Source organism: Nannospalax galili, unplaced genomic scaffold (assembly GCF_000622305.1).
Source record: "Nannospalax galili isolate Female #2095 unplaced genomic scaffold, S.galili_v1.0 scaffold205, whole genome shotgun sequence".
Lineage (NCBI taxonomy): Eukaryota > Metazoa > Chordata > Mammalia > Rodentia > Spalacidae > Nannospalax > Nannospalax galili.
The window spans coordinates 3,619,423-3,635,563 of record NW_008353921.1 but is presented as its reverse complement, the minus strand read 5'-3'; the positions used below and the strand labels follow the sequence as shown (position 1 = coordinate 3,635,563).

The following is a 16,141-nucleotide window of genomic DNA, read 5'->3' as shown; positions in this document are numbered from 1 at the left end:
CACTGAGGATACAAACCAGTTCTGTGTCTCGAGAGGGACTAAAGATTGCATGTGACAGTTCGGACCCTTGGGCAACCACACAAGGGCTGAGATTCCTCCTTAACTCTATTATGTAGCTCCTTCCAGATTCTGTTGTTTCCCAGAGGCTGACCCAGTTCCTGCCAGTTCTCCCTGTCCAGTTGAGCCATCCATAGTCAAGCGTCTGACTATAACCAGATTGCTACCATCCAGAGTGCTACCATCCACACTGTTGTGCACTCAGCGCCCTGGATACTCCTTCCCTCCTCCCTAGTCACAGGTGTCTGTGCTCGTTTGTATTGCCAGTGCCGCCATTTCTGGCTGTACTCTTACTTGGGTCACCATCTTACTTCTACCAAGCATCTACAGGGAGGGATGGGCAGCATCCCTTCCAGTACCTTGTCCAGTTTGACTGTTGGTTCAATTATTAGGGGAGGCTCAGTGACTCAAAAGGACACTGGTGACAACATTTGCAGACACCACAGAATATTGTAAACATGTGTGCCACTTTTGCAAAGGTGGATTCTGTGCCACTCCAGAAAGAGGTTTGGCCAGAAGGCCTTCAATTCATTCCTTTATTTGTTACAGAGGTGGGACCAATGATGGATGTTGCAATGTTTTGTATATGGTTGGGACTTGCAGTTCCAGTGCTGCACACCAAAGTGCTGCTCCTTTTCATGATTAGGACCCAAGCCCTACTGGGACTGTTTGCTCATCTTGTTTCTGCCACAGCCCTCAGCTGCGGCCTTCCGTAGCTTCTTCAAAAGTGTCTTGATGGGCTGGAGAAATGGCTCAGTAGTTAAGAGCACTGGCTGCTCTTGCAGAGGACCAGATTTGGTTCCCAGCACCCACATGTGGCTCACGACCATATGTAACTCCAGTTCCAGGGGCATCTAATGCCCTCTTTGGGCACTGCATGCACATGGTGCACTTACATATAGGCATAATACTTATAACATTAAAAAAAAATCAAAAACCAAAAAGCAGCCAGGTCGTGGTGGCACATGCCATTAATCCCAGCACTTGAGAAGCAGAGGCGGGTAAATATCTGTGAAATCAAGGCCAGTCTGGTCTCCATAGCAAGTTCCTAGCCTGCTAGGGCTGCAGGGAAACCCTACCTCAATAAAAGACAAAACAAAACAAAAACACTCGAGGTCGAGTGTGGTAGCCCACGCCTTTAATGTCAAAACTTTGGGAGGCAGAAGCAGGCAGGTCATTGAGAGTTTGAAGCCAGCCTGGTCTACATCATGAGTTCCAGGCCAGTCAGATCTACACAGTGGGAGCCTGTCTCAAAACAACAACAAAAAACAGCAGCAGCAACAAAAAGCCTCTTGAGCCTTTTAATCAACATTCCACACAGAACACCTTCCCCCTCTTATTGAGTTATACAAAGAATAAAAAGGTTAGTTGCATTAGATGCTTTTTTGCTGCAGTGATAAAACGCCATGACCAAAAGCAATTTCTGGAAGAGTCTATTTAGGCTTATGCTTCCAGAAGGAGAGTCCATCATGGTGCGGAGGCATGGCAGCAGGTGGTGGGCATGGAGGCAGAAGCCAAAGCTGAGCATGCACATCTTCAACTGAACACAGGAAGCAGAGAGCAACCTGAAATGGGGCAAGGCTACAAACTCTCAAAGCCACATCAGATGACGTACTTCCCCCAGCAGGGCTGAACTTCCTAAACTTCTCCAAACAGCATCACCAACTGGGGACCGAGTGTTCAAATACTTGAGCATATGGGGGACATTTCTCATTCAAACCACCACAGTAGGCTGTGAAAATGAATCAGTACCCCAAAGTCCACCCCTCAAACACCAGCAACTTTTATATTCAGACACAGGCTATTGTAGTGTTAATTTTATTTTTAATTTAATATTATTTGATATATACATACATTTAATGTAGGTAGTTCAATCATATTCACCCTCATTCCTCACTCTAACTCCTCCAGGACCCCCTCCACATCTCCCATCTCCCTTCTGACCTCATGTCCTCCCCCCTTTTTAAAACTTACCCACTGAATCCAGTTAGTGTTGCCCATACATGCATGGCTGTGGGTCCATCTACTGACAGATGGTCAGCCTACCAGGAGCTACACCCCTAAGTCTCTCCTTGTTGCCAACATCTGTCAATAGCTCCTCAGCTAGGGGTAGGGGCTCATATGACCCTCCCCGCTCCATGCTAGAATATTCACTGGCTTGATCTTGTGCAGACAACCACAGATGCTATGAATTCATGAGGGCAACAGTTCTGTCACGTCCAGGAGATACTGTAGAATTTGATCAATAATATTGTCAGAGATCATGTGTCTCTCTAACATAAAATTTTCAAGAATTCTTCAGTTGTGCCCAGCCCTTTCAACCTTGTACAGATTAATGTCCATTCTTTCCTTTAGGTGCATTTACACATCTTCCAGATGCTTTTCTAAATCTGTAAGGCAGTAGGAGGCTAGCATTATATTATGTGTGAAAGGAAGCCGTTAAAATTTTTTTTTTATGCTTGTGAGTGTATTGCCTGCATGTACATGCATCTCTGTCATGCAATGCCTGTAGAGGTCAGAAGAGGGCACTGGATCCCCTGGAACTGCATCTACAGATGGTTGTGGTTGTTAGCTGCCATGTGGGTGCTGGGAACTGAACTTGGGTCCCTCTGCAAGAGCAGCCAGTGCTCTTAACTGCTGAGCCATCTCTCCAGTCCCAAGGAAGCCTTTTTGCAGAGGGTGAGTAACATGGCAAAGCAAGGTCCTGGGCCACCATGCTGTGACTGAACACTGGGCTAACATCCTGATGTTTTGGCAAAGCCAAAATGAGCCATAGACAAGATGGTGGGGCAGGGGGATGGAGAAAAAATTGACTACCTGCAGCAGAGGAGAGCGATCTCCAAAGCAATGCCTTCCCTGGATGAAGGAAGCATAGAGATTTTATTCAAGGAACCTGGAACTATTCATATACTGGCTCACTCTGAAGTACACTGAGGTAATAAGATATTACAACATAGGTTTAAGATTAAAGTGATGGGGGCTGGAGAGATGGCTCAGAGGATAAGAGCACTGACTGCTCTTGCAGAGGACCTGGGTTTGATTCCCAGCACCCACAACCATCTGTAACTCCAGTTCTAGGGAATCCGACGCTGTCTTCTGACCTCTGTGGACATTGCACGACATGAGTGCACTTCCATGCAGGCAATACACTCATACACATAATATAAAAATAATAAAGAACGTTAACACTTCAAAGATAAATTAGTCCAGGATTATGTCCTTGAAGGTGCCTGTCTTCTTTAGTGGCTAACAATCCCCTAACAGTGGGACTATGAAGGTAACCTTGAGGAAGTGCTCAAAGGCCTTCTGTCTGTTCCTGGTGGATGAGAGCTGGTCTTGGATCTGCCAGCTAAGGAAATACTAAAGGAAAGTACTGGCAAGGGGAGACTGATAGACTAATGCTGGGGACAGCAGCATGGATGGGGCACTATTCTACTCGGCTCTCTACAATCTAGTTATTCTCCAGGAGCCATCTGGCTCTTTTCAAATTAAAAAAAAAATTGTTCTGTGTGCATGCACCACGATATGCCATTGTAGAGGTCAGAGGATGACCTGCAGGAGTCAGCTCTATCCTTCCACCATGTGAGCCCCGAGGATCATACTCAGGACATCAGAATTGGCTGGCAGGAAGTGCTTCCACCACCTGAGCCATCTCACTGTCCATCTAGCTTTCCTGGCCACACTGGGCTGTTGAAAGGGCTTCGAGATGGGTGAATAATCTTTTAAAAACTGTTCATGGTCTGTAATTTTGTTACAGCTTCTGGCAGCCTGTATTGTTTGGTATTTACTACCCTATTCCCAGGGCTTGGCAGGGGTGGGGGGGAGGGGGGTTGTAGACAACTTACAGCTCCCATCTCACCCAATCATGCACAACTGCCCTGAGTTCACACCCCGTGGAAACTTCCCAAAGGTGGTATGCAGTGTCCTAACAGCACACATGCCCTTGGTATCTTTTCTGGCTAGGAAACAGCATACCCACCCAGAGGACACAGCTGCTCACTGTTCTTGGTGCTTTTTGGGGTTGCCATGAAGGCACGTTTGGCTCCAATATCTACCAAAGCCCAACAAATGATCTGCAACTCATGGGTCCTCTAATTCCTCATTTTAATCTTCGTCACTCCGAGGGAGGGCTGGGGTGATTCCCATCCCAGATCTTCCTCCACAGCAGGGGTGTTGTGGGAATGGTCTTTAACACCTTCATCTGACACATACACCATCACTTACACATTCTGTGAACTATTGCTTGGCCTTTACAGCCTTCCAAAGACTTACAAGCACTGCATTTGGCTTCCAATTTTTTTTTTCCTGTATATACAACTGATTCAATACAAATCTTGCTGTGTTTTGCTTGAGTGACCACAGGCTCCATTTTTTTTCAACCCCTTCGGAGTGCCTTAGTACCTCATTAACCCTGTTTACATGATGGTCTAAATCATCCAGCTCTGCCAGCCCCTCTACCTTGAGAAGAGCATATCCCACTCCTAGGATCAGCAAAACCCCTTAAGGCCCACACTAGTCCTGCATTCACTGCTTAACACGCCTGTTAAGTCTTATCTGGCTGGTGAACTGGGCACCGAGCACTACTTCCTTCAGGCCCAGTTCTCTGTAATACTTGCCCTTTATTGCCTTCCAGGTCCTCATATTCACGGAGACCTCAGCAGGAAATAACTATGTATTCCCAATGATTCACGGGCTGGTCTCTCAGGGATTGATTTCTCTTCCACTTGCTTCGGATTCAGGCTTTATCTCAAGGAGAGACATTTCTCTGAATTCCAGGGGCTCTGGTCATCCATCCCATCTGTCCCCACGTCCCACACCCTCACAAAAGGGTCCTTCAATTTTTTCATTTATATGTAAGTGCAATGCCCACAGAGGTCATAAGAGGGAGCCAGATCCCTTGGAACTGGAGTTAGGAATTGTTAGCAGCCATGTGGCTGCTGGGAATTGAACACAGGTCCTCTGCAAGAGCAGCTAGTACTTTTAACTGCTGAGTCATCTCTCCAGATCCTGTTTCATTTTTAAAATGTTTTTCTTTTGTGTGTGGGTGTACAAATGCCATGGTGTGAACAGAGGACAACTTGTGGGAGGGAAATGCTCTCTCCTTTTACTATGTGGGCTGGGTCCTAAGGGACCAGACTCAGGTTTTCAGGGCTGTTTTCTTTTTACTTAAGTCATCCATCTCAGCAGTTCTTTTTTTTAAGTATATGCATGTATTGCTTACATGAAGGTAAGTGCATCCAAGTCATGCAATGCCCACAAAGGACAGAAGAGGCTGTTACATCCCCTGGAACTGGAGTTATGGACCGTTGTTAGCTGACATGTGGGTGCTAGGATTTGAACCCAGGTCTTCTGCAAGAACAACCAGTGTTAACTGCTGAGCCATCTCTCCAGCCGCCATCTCATTTTTTGTAATATTTTTACTATTTTTTATTTTAGACATAAGAGTGTATTGCCTGTGCGTATGTAAGTGCATCTGTGTAGTACAGTGACTGCAGGGGACAGAAGAGGCTGTCAGATCCCCTGGAACTGGAGTTACAGACAGCTGTTAGCCACTATGTGGGTGCTGGGAACTGAACCCAGGTCCTCTGCAAGAGCAGCCAGTGCTCTCAGCCCCACACCTTTCATTTCTTGTTCAAATCTTTCCCAATGCAAGTTATTCAGAGGCAGGATATTCCATTACCATTTTCCTGTACTGGGCTGTCACTGAGGAATGCTAAATCATAGATTTTTCCCTTCTGTATTAAAGGCTGGGTCTGAGAAGATCTATTGTCTACCTTGTTCTCTCCTTCCTCAACGTCCAATTCTTCCCATTGGTTCCAAGTTTTTGACTCGTAGATCAAATTTGTACAAAACAAGCCAATGCCTCCACCTCCTCCTATTTTTCTTGCTGGAGGCTAACAGACAGCACCTATATTTTCTCACTGTAATTCCTCCCTGACTCTTTCAGGGCAGACCACTCGGCTCTGGCTGCATGTCATTACCTGTCAAGAACCATGCAACTGCTACTACAGCACACTCCAGCCCTTGAGTCATCCATGCTGGCAGGATTCTAGCATGCTCTCCAGTCCATCAGTTCTCTGGGTCACCACTAGGCACCTTCCTCAGAGACATAGCGTCTCATCACCCACAAAACAGGCCACCAACTGCTCCTCATTCACCTTTGGTTTTGTTGGGTGTCTATCTCAGCAACCAAGCATCACAGGATACTTGCCTAGGGATGTAAAGAAACATCTATTCACCCCAGATAGGGAGGATACTAACCAACTATAGAAAGGATTCCATCCAAGTCCAGTTTGGCAAACCAGTTAAGCTTTATTGGGGTTTCTTACAGGAAGGAGCACAGGTGATTCAAAGGCAGCTGCAGCACTGGCAAATTCCCTGCACCACTTACAGGCAGCCAATACCACCAGCAGTGCCAGCCATCGGTGTCCGCACCCACAGAAAAACAGGCCCACTATGGTGGGGATCTTGCACAGATGACCACAGCCGCTCTGACTCAAGATGGCAATGATTATTTCCAACCCGAGAGGCGGCCACACAAACACATCTTCACTTCTGGTTCTAAAGGATGAAGTAAAACTGTTTGCAGTAGAGTCTAAGATAAATAATGATCAGAATAATTTTTGTTAGAGATGGTGGGGACACATCAATCCACAAACAACTGATAAAATCTTTTATTTCGCTTTTGAGTTTTACATTTTCCTGATTATTCTGTGTAAGGTGACACCAGAGCTGCTGAAAGACACATATCCAGCACATCTGTAACTGAAGTCCTCTTTTTTCTTTTTTTCTCGCTATACTATTATTTTCACAACCACAAGTGTGCTTGCTGGGCAACAGAACCATCACAGAAGCAAACTTTAGGCAGAACACTGGTAAGGAAAACGAGGCAAAGAGCTACCAGACACACAGACAGGTTTAGTTCCACATTCACTACTGCATTTTCAAGCGCCAAGTATTAACTGCACATTTTTGTTCAGCTAAAAAGGAGGGACTTTTTTTGTGTGTTTTTTCCTTTTGGTTTTAAATCAGTGCATGAATTCTTTTCTCATTTCAGCAGGTAGACAAACAGATCTACTCTACAACTACATAGAATGTCAAAGAGGGTGAAGTGAGAGACCGACGGGCCTGGCTGTTTCTGCTTCTCTCTGTTGTAGAGTCCATGTAACGTCCCTGTGTTACAGGGTCTTGTTTAGACACATCTAGAAGCTGGACTGGATAAGCACAGGGGGGAGATCTTGTGACAGGCACTAATAAGCATTATCAGGGTTGCTTGCAATTCAGGGAAAAATCTTAAGATACTTAAAAATACTTTCTGATTCAACTCATGGTATGAATGAAGACCATCAACTGTGCTGAGAACTGAGGAAGACAGGGAGATGGAACAGGAAGCTCTTCTCAACATCTGAGGCAAGGCGAGCTCACCCATGTGCTTACATTCTTACCACAGCCCACACAGCAAAACCAACAGATGACAAAAGGTCTCCGAAAAAAAAGAATGTAAGGGAGTAGAAGACTGTTAGTTCAGAGGGAAGAGAAAACCAAAGACAACAGTAAGGGCAGAAAGAACGTTCAATTTCGAAATTTACATTCTCTAAGCTAGGAAGAACCCAAAGACTGAGCACCCCTCAAGTGAGAGGCTGCCTCTATACAACATTAATCTTAAAGGTATTATCCAGAAACCAAATACGGCCATTCATAAGACACACAGCCTCCTTTTCTTTCTCCTCCAGCTAGGGGCAACAGGCCCTCTGCTTTCACAAGCTGCAGTCAGTCAGTCACACACTGCTGGAGGAAGGGGGTTTTTAGTCACACATGTTGTATGAGCACAGCTCAGTTATCTGCCACAAAGAATTTTACTTTGTTTTCCCAGAGGACGGCACTTGTAGACATTTGTGGTCTTGAACTTTTGAGTAGCAACAGCTCCAAATGGTCAAGTGTCTGTAAGCCCTCAACCACAGGCAGAATTGCTGTGAATTACCATTAAACTCAGATGCCAAATGGTGTCTCACTCCAAGTCCCAGCATCATAATACTATCTCTGAAACAGATCTGTACAACTTTATAACAGAATTGTATTTCAGTGACTATTTTGATATCAGATTAAACTTTCCAAAAAGTTACACATAATCCAGGTCTATTTTTCTCACCAGGAAGAGTTCTGCTAAGTTACAAAACCCCATAATCACAGTGTTCAGTTTTAAAGAATTAAACACACAGTAATCCTTATCAATGTTGATCAAAATCAAGACTTCAGAATGCCGTGGCACATTATGACCAGTCTGAGTTTTAGATACAAGTACCAGCTGTTTATCTCAGGGAGCATTTTTGCTAGGTTGAGGCTGTGAAAAATCGAAAGTCAATGCTCAATTTTTTTTTTTTTAATCGCACAAAGGGATATAATGTGGAGGGTACAGAGTGACACCAAACAGATCACAAAGCACGATAGAAATTAGTTCTCCCCCTCCCCAGCATCTCCTTCGTCTCCCTGGTTTTCTGATGTCCACAGCTGCAACAGAAAAAAAGGAAAGCTGTAATTAAAGTACAGTCATTAACAAACTTCCTCAAAAAGGTGGCCCAGTCTGTATTTTACCTCACTGAAGCATTTAAAATTCATCCTTATTACCACAATTATGACTGCAAAGGCCAAAACTTTACCAGTAATACTTAAGTAACTTAACAATGTAAAACTATTTATCCGAACACAAATCCCCTTTTAAATACTGGATAACAGTGAATTAAGTAGGTGAACAGCAAAGAGAAACAAACCCTCCAGAAGCACTTACAGTGAGATTGTCCCTAAGCAGCTGCATGATCAGGGTGCTGTCTTTGTAAGACTCTTCATTCAGTGTATCCAATTCCGCAATCGCTTCATCAAATGCCTAAAGCAAAGAGCCTTTAGCAAAGTCTCCAAGTTCTCTAAAGCTACTTTATTCAATTTTTCCTGCTATTAAGCAAATGCCTATTCTTCCATATTTTGGGTATTGTTGCTCTATCATTACCTTGTTTCTTGAGTCGTTCAAATGCATAATGGCTGTTTACAAAGCACCTACCATCAGTGATGAAAACCTTACACTCAAACTTAGTTTTAACCATGCAAACAGTATCACCTAACCAACCTTAGCACATTTATTCTAGGAAAATTCACTTAAGTTTTAATCAAAGATGTCCTTGAAATTTTTTTAAATTTACTTAAAAAAATGTTTTATTTTATGTATATTACTGTTATGCCTGCATGTATGTATGTAAGTGCACCCATGCCATACAATGCCCAAGGAGGCTAGAAGAGGGCGTTGGATTCCCTGGAACTGGAGTTAGGGTGCTTGTTAACCGCCATGTGGGTGCTGGAATTCAAACCCGGGTCCTCTGCAGGAGCAGTCAGTGCTCTTAACTGCTGAGCCATGAGCCATCTCTCTAGCCTCTCTCATTTGTCTTTTGTGTTGAGGCTTTATCAGTTTTTTTTTTTTTTAAAAAGATTACTTCAGCCAGGCGTGGTGGCGCACACCTGTAGTCCCAGCACTCGGGAGGCAGAGGCAGGTGTATCTCTGTGAGTTCAATGCCAGCCTGGTCTACATAGTGAGTTCTAGGACAGCTCGGGCTACAGGGAGACCCTGTCTCAGAGAAAAAAAAAAAAAAAAAAAAAAAAAAAAAGAAAAAAAAGATTACTTCAAAGACACCTTTGGGGGCTGGAAAGATGGCTCTGTGGTTAAGAGCACTTGCTGCTTTTATAGAGGACGGGGGCTCTTCCAGCAGCTCACACTATCTGTAATTCCAGTTCCAGGGGATCTGACGCCCTCTTCTGGACTCTGTGGGCACTGCACATACATGGTGCACTTATACATATGCAAGGAAAACACTCATACACATAAAAGTATTAAGTAATTAAGGGGGCTGGAGTAAAAGTAAAATTAAGTAAATAAAAGTAAATTAAGAAGGCTGATGCTCTCTTCTAATGTCTGTGGTATTGCACGACATGGGTGTACTCACATACATGCAGGCAATATACTCATACACATAAAAGAAAAATAATTTTAAAAAATATATTAAAAAAAGACAAAAGAGAAAACAGCAAAGCTCCCTTCATCAAGCCAGACTGATTCAGGGAAATGACTTTCAGAGTTCTTTTCAGGCACTTTTTTCAAATTAAAAAGAATCAAGTAAGTGTGCACAGGAATAAAGCCCAACCCCCAAGAAGGTAAAACCTAATACAGCAAGTAGAAGATGGTCTGACTTCTTTCACAGTGTCCTACCCTGGTACAAAGGTGACAACAACTAAACCCCAAAGTCGGGTAGGTGTTCAGAAGAAATCACCAAGTCTGTATTAATTCCCTAAAATTCCACCTCTAGAAAATCCTTTCAAAGTCCAAGATGGTGAGAATGCTCATAAATCAAAGGAAGTTCTCAGAACTAGCAAAGCATGATCAGAAACCAAGGATCCTTTCTCACCGTTTTTGCTAGGCTGCAGGCCTTTTCTGGAGAGTTTAGAATCTCATAGTAAAAGACTGAGAAATTCAGTGCCAGGCCAAGCCGAATTGGGTGTGTAGGCTGCATTTCTTTCTTACTAATTTCAAACGCTTCTTGGTAAGCCTGCTGGGAGTTCGACACAGTGGCTAGAAAGAAGATGAAAAATATTAGAGGCTAGCTTCTTTCACAGGCTGCATCACACACGATCCACTATCGTATGACTTTAGTAAACTAGGCTAAAGTAAGAGAGTCATCAAAACAAAGAGTCACTGGCTCCACCACTCACCATTTGTTACACGTTTATGCTAAGTACTACATTAAATGCTTTGGAGGAAAACAATTATATCAAAGTCCACTAAGGCAGCCAAGAAATACAGACGTAACCTTTAGCAAGATAGAATATGGACAATATATGCTAGTGGAAAGTAATGGAGTTTAAAGTCAGCATAACCAAACTTGAATTCTCAACTCATTCATACTAGGTATGTGGCTTGGAGTAAGAAAAACTTCTATACACAAGCTTTGATTTCCTTACTGGAAAAATGGGAGACTCCCACCTCGCCCATACTCCCCCAATCATTTGTCACATAGTGGGCACTAATAAAGCAGTTCTAAGCATCACCATCACAATAAGCCATGTGGTGATGTAAGTGCATCACTACAGCGGTCTCCTTACCTGAGAGGTGGATGTTCCAAGACAACCACCAACAGTACTGCAACCCACACGCTATTCCCCCCCACCCCCACTCAAGATACACTTAGCTAAAGCTAGCACAGGGGATTAACAGAATAAGTCTAACAGCAATCCAAGTCTGTGCTTTGGAATCAGTAAGTAAAGAGTTACTGAACACAACCATTGCCACACTAGTCAATCCAATAACCAAGATGGCAGCTAAGTGAGTAACAAGAGACAGCACATGCAGGGCAGACACCTGGACAAGGAGAGGATTCTTCTGAGGAGGACAGCATGTCTTTCCATCTCATTTCTCTGAACACTACACTGTAAAATTTATGAATCATTTATTTTTGGAATTTTCTATTTAATATTTTCAGACTGCAGTTGACCATAAGTAACTAAAACTGGGTAAAGCAGAATTATAGATACAGAAGACTACCATATTTTAAAGTTTAGCCTCCAAAAGAGAGCTACCAATTCCCAGAGTTCTTCAAATACACTGCACACCACGTTTCTAATGCCCTTCATGTCTGTCTCTTAGATACATAATGACATGTAGATCCTCCTGACCCCATTCACGACAATGCTGTGGTCTTTGACATTCTGATTACTGAAATCTTAAGTGACTTTGACTGCTCAAGTCTTTCTGAAGGAAGACTGGCTCTCCTACTGGTCATGTTTTTTTATGTTACTTACTTTGTTTATTATCTCCAGATGCCACCTCAGAGAGATACCTGAAATAGTCTCCTTTCATTTTTAAGTAGAACACCTTACTTTCTGGTTGTGTAGCATTGGGAATAAGATACTTGTCCAACAGCTCCTAAAAAATGATTCACATTGTTAAGAATTTTTAATTGCTTGTAACATATTAAAATTATATTTGGGATATGTCTGAGATTAAAGATATGCACTAACACTACTAATTTTTCTGAAGGAAAAAGAAATCAAAATCAAATACAAGCAGCTAAATATTGCTTAGCCCTATCACAGATGCCTGTGTTCTTCAGTTCAGTCCCCTCGCCCTTCCATCGGGTGTTGGTCATAACACGGCTGTTACAATGGAATGCTGTACAATAATGATGGCGCAGAACCACTGATAACAGCAAAAGGCTCTCAAGACATCTAAGTGAAAAAAGATCATACACAAAAGAATCCCACTTGAATACTAAATATGCATAGTTGCATGCACACAGTACACAGAGGAATGACTGTAGCGTGATGTTACAATAGTTTTCTGGGTAGTTGGATTAGTGACTTTTACTTTATAATTCTTCTGCTCCATCTCTTAAAACAATCTCTCCTAAATCCCATTTAAATTATAAAAATCAGTTACAGAACAAAACTGCCAAGAACTAAGCTTAAAATTAATCCAACCTAGGAAGAAAACCCTCTTCTGTTGCTTGCTATCTGTTTCCATATGAACCCGACACACTGCCTTATGCCCCCAAGCCTCAGACCCCTTGGCTGTACAATGAGGGGAAGGGGATGAGAATGGCCACCTCCTACTGTAGTTACAGAAACAAGTGAGATAGTGTACATAAAGTGCTTTACGCATTGCCTGGCACGTAGTAAGCACTAGAAGAGTCTAGTACTATTATTAATAACAAATTCCTTTAAACGTTTATGCTTACAACAAAAGTAGTTCTGAAGGAGTCCAAGCTTCGTATACAGAGCAATATTTTCGAAGAGTTGTTTTAGAATGTGGCATCCTGAAAACCTGGTTAAGAGGCAGTGAGGACCATGCTCCTCTTCACATTCTTTCAGATGCTCTGAAAAGCTGGTCTATATTTCAGGAATTACGGAACTTTCTTGCCTTTGGAATGCATGCCATACTTCATCTGAATACCAGATGTACCTAACATTCAGGAATTAGCGCACCATTAACAAACCCCCAAATGATCAATAGGCAACAAGTTTAGCCATGACACTCTTATGTTATACTGTGAGTCCAATAAAGAAAGAAGCTCAATGCAAAGTTAGCTATAGGGGATTTAATAAATCAATGTGAGAGGCAGTAGCTGTTTTAACATATATAGGTTAGGGATGCTATGTATATATAGGGACGAGGGGTGCTGCCTGATGGCTGACAAGCTTTGCACTAGTTTTGAAAAGAAAGGGGCCAAAGGTAGTAATTTGGAAAGAAGACAGCAGGGGAGAAAGTAGATCTACAATGTGAATTCCTTTTCTTTTCAAAGTATCCCTCAAAATTCATTTCTACCTAATTTCATCTAGAAGAGAAAATTCTCAGTGGGCTCAGGATGTGAGGGAGAGACAGTATGATTATGATTTAGCCTATGATAGGAATCCCTCCCATCCAACCTCAAACTCTTGGATAGAGGGAACATAGAAGAGAAGCCCCAAATCATCTTTAAATTGGTTTTGGAGCATATGCTGCTTCTGACAAATGTGTGTCGTCTTCAAATTCAGATTTCTACACTTTGTGAGGGCCTGACTGGGGAGAGGCCTCTGATCTTCCCTCTCTACTGGAGACATCACTTCAGAGACTAATAAAGAGAACAGCTTACTTGTGAATGCTTCTATCATAAATATCCTGTCTATCTGGTCTCTTTCTAAAGAAATTGATTAAATTTGCTAACTGTTCCTGTTTGTCATAGGACTTTTTGAAAGGAAAAGGAAAAGACCCCCGATTGTTTTGAGCAACTTCTGATCAAGAAAGGGTGAGAAAAATCACATCATATGCTTACAAAGTGGTCACAAGTAGTTTTCAGCTTTTAAGTAATTGAGCAGTTCTCATTCGCTATTTGAGAGCTTACATTTAGAAGCCCATCACTATGAGTGGTCGCTGCTCAGAGCAGAAGAGCCAGCCTTACCAGCACGTCGTTGCAGATGTCCTGGAGCTCGGCCTCGATCTTCTCACGGTATTCTTTGCCCATCTGCTGCTTCTTCTCATTCCTTTCTGTCTTCTGTTCAATGCTGGAGATGACGCGCCAGGAAGAGCGACGGGCACCTACCACATTCTTGTAGGCAACAGAGAGTAGATTTCTCTCTTCGTTGGAGAGTTCATGTCCCTGCTCTGTAACTGCCTTCATGGCTGCGGCCATGTCATCATAGCGCTCAGCCTGCTCAGCAAGTTTGGCTTTCTGTACCAGCTCACTTTTGTCCATGGTCATTCCCTACAAGAACAAAAGAAAAAGAAAGTGTCAGGCTTCCGCCATTCAAAGAGGCATAGCTGAAACCGAACCTCTAGGCCCAAACAACATCTACAGAGTCAGGGACTTTGCTGAGGTTTTAAAATTATCTTGGTCAATTAATGCTCCTAACAATCCTCTATGATAGGCATATTCCTAACAACTCTTCCTGTCCTTTACTGAGGTGAAAAAATGAAGGTTAAGCGAAAAGGATATGCCCAGAGCACCACAGCAAGGAGAACACAGTCGAGCCAAGGTTTAAACTTGTCTATATCTTCTGCAGCTCATTTGCCCCCACTATCCCACTCTCCTCCCCAATACCAGAGACTGCTTAGTAAACTACCTGTTTGTTGTACCTGCATATGTGGGTGCATGCAGAGGTAAGGACAACTGTGGGAATTGGTTCTTTCCCTGCACCATGCGGGTCCTGGAACTGAAACTGGGTCATCAGGCTTGGCAGCAAGCACCCTCACCTGCTGAGTCATCTCACCAGCCCCCAGCCACTTGTTTTTTGAAGTTGATGCCCCATAGTACGCTCTTTAACTCCTTATAATTGTCTGCTTTTTAAAAGCGACCTTAGTCCAACCCCAACTCTAATCAGCAAGCCCCTTCTCATCATCCTAATTGTCTTATTCTCCCACTGCAGAGGAAAACTCCAAGTATGATGATTGTCTAATAAACCCCAAAGCAAAAGCTACAGAAGCCATTATCAAGTTTTCTCGAATATGGAAAAGTGATCCAAACACATAGCAGAGAAGGAGCTCAATCCCAGCAAGGGCAGGCATGGGCTCCACACAGCACTAGCTCAGCTACTCAGAAAAACCACCTCAGATCACTTACTCCTAGAGCTTCAGTTTCCTTACTGGATAGTAAGATCACTACCAACTGTCTTCATGGGAGTCATGAGAGGAATAAATGACCTAATGGTTTAAAATGTTTATAGGTTGTGAAAGATGGAATATAGCATGCACAGCAACAAAACTTCAAACTAGTGAATTTATCTGAACCACAGTGAGTTCATTTATAAGTCTTTCTGAAACAGGCAAAAATCTTAGTGGCTTTAGTTTATCAAATCTTTTTACATACCACTGGTATCTCTTACAACACTTTAGTCAATTACCCCATTAAAATAATCACCATTTATAGAGGATTTTTTTTGATAATATATCATTTAAAAGTTGTTTACCAACCAGTGAGTTTACATACTGCTGGCTTCTATATACCCATCTGTGAATGAAAATACTCTAGCATCTCCAGACATAAACAGATGAATATTACTTTTTTGTTCTTTTGTTGTTGTTTTTGGTCTTTTGGAGACAGGGTCTCTCTGTAGCCCCAGCTGGCTTAGAACTCCCTATGTAGACCAGGCTGGCCTCCATCTCACAAAAATCCACCTATCTCTGCCTCCTGAGTGCTGGGATTAAAAGTGTGTGCCTGGAAGAGCCTTTATCTATCCTAGCCAACAACTCGACTGAAGGTATTGCCTGTCTGGCTTTGCTGTTTGTCAAGTAACTTTTAGTTATGTATATGTATGCTCTTATGATATTATGTTGGCCATGTGAAAACGTCTCAATATCAATTGCTTTGGAATGATTTCTTCTGTATGAAAAAAAAAAGTTGTGCTGTAAAGTATTCCTTGAGAAATGTTTATAATTCTATGAGAATGTAAATAGTTTCACAGTAATTGTTTTTCAGTTAGAATATTCTAACTTAATTGCAGCGCAGTCTCTTTAATTTCTTGTTCATTAATTTTTAACTAACTTCATAAAAGAATAAGAATAAAAAAAAAATATGAT

General features: G+C 42.7%; 1 protein-coding gene across 2 annotated transcripts in view; it reads right to left on the bottom strand.

Annotated features, from left to right (window-relative positions):
• Positions 1-6,349: 6,349 nt before the first annotated feature.
• The window catches only part of Ywhab (tyrosine 3-monooxygenase/tryptophan 5-monooxygenase activation protein beta), a 28,979-nt gene continuing 19,187 nt past the window's right edge, over positions 6,350-16,141 (bottom strand). For both annotated transcript variants that reach the window (XM_008851022.2, XM_008851023.3), the window contains exons 2-6: positions 14,028-14,330; positions 11,893-12,016; positions 10,503-10,666; positions 8,843-8,938; positions 6,350-8,565 (exon numbers count right to left, since the gene is read on the bottom strand). In XM_008851022.2, the coding sequence (XP_008849244.1) occupies positions 8,509-8,565; positions 8,843-8,938; positions 10,503-10,666; positions 11,893-12,016; positions 14,028-14,327 (741 nt within the window). In that variant the 5' untranslated portion in view covers positions 14,328-14,330 and the 3' untranslated portion in view covers positions 6,350-8,508. The remainder of the gene's footprint in view (positions 8,566-8,842; positions 8,939-10,502; positions 10,667-11,892; positions 12,017-14,027; positions 14,331-16,141) is intronic.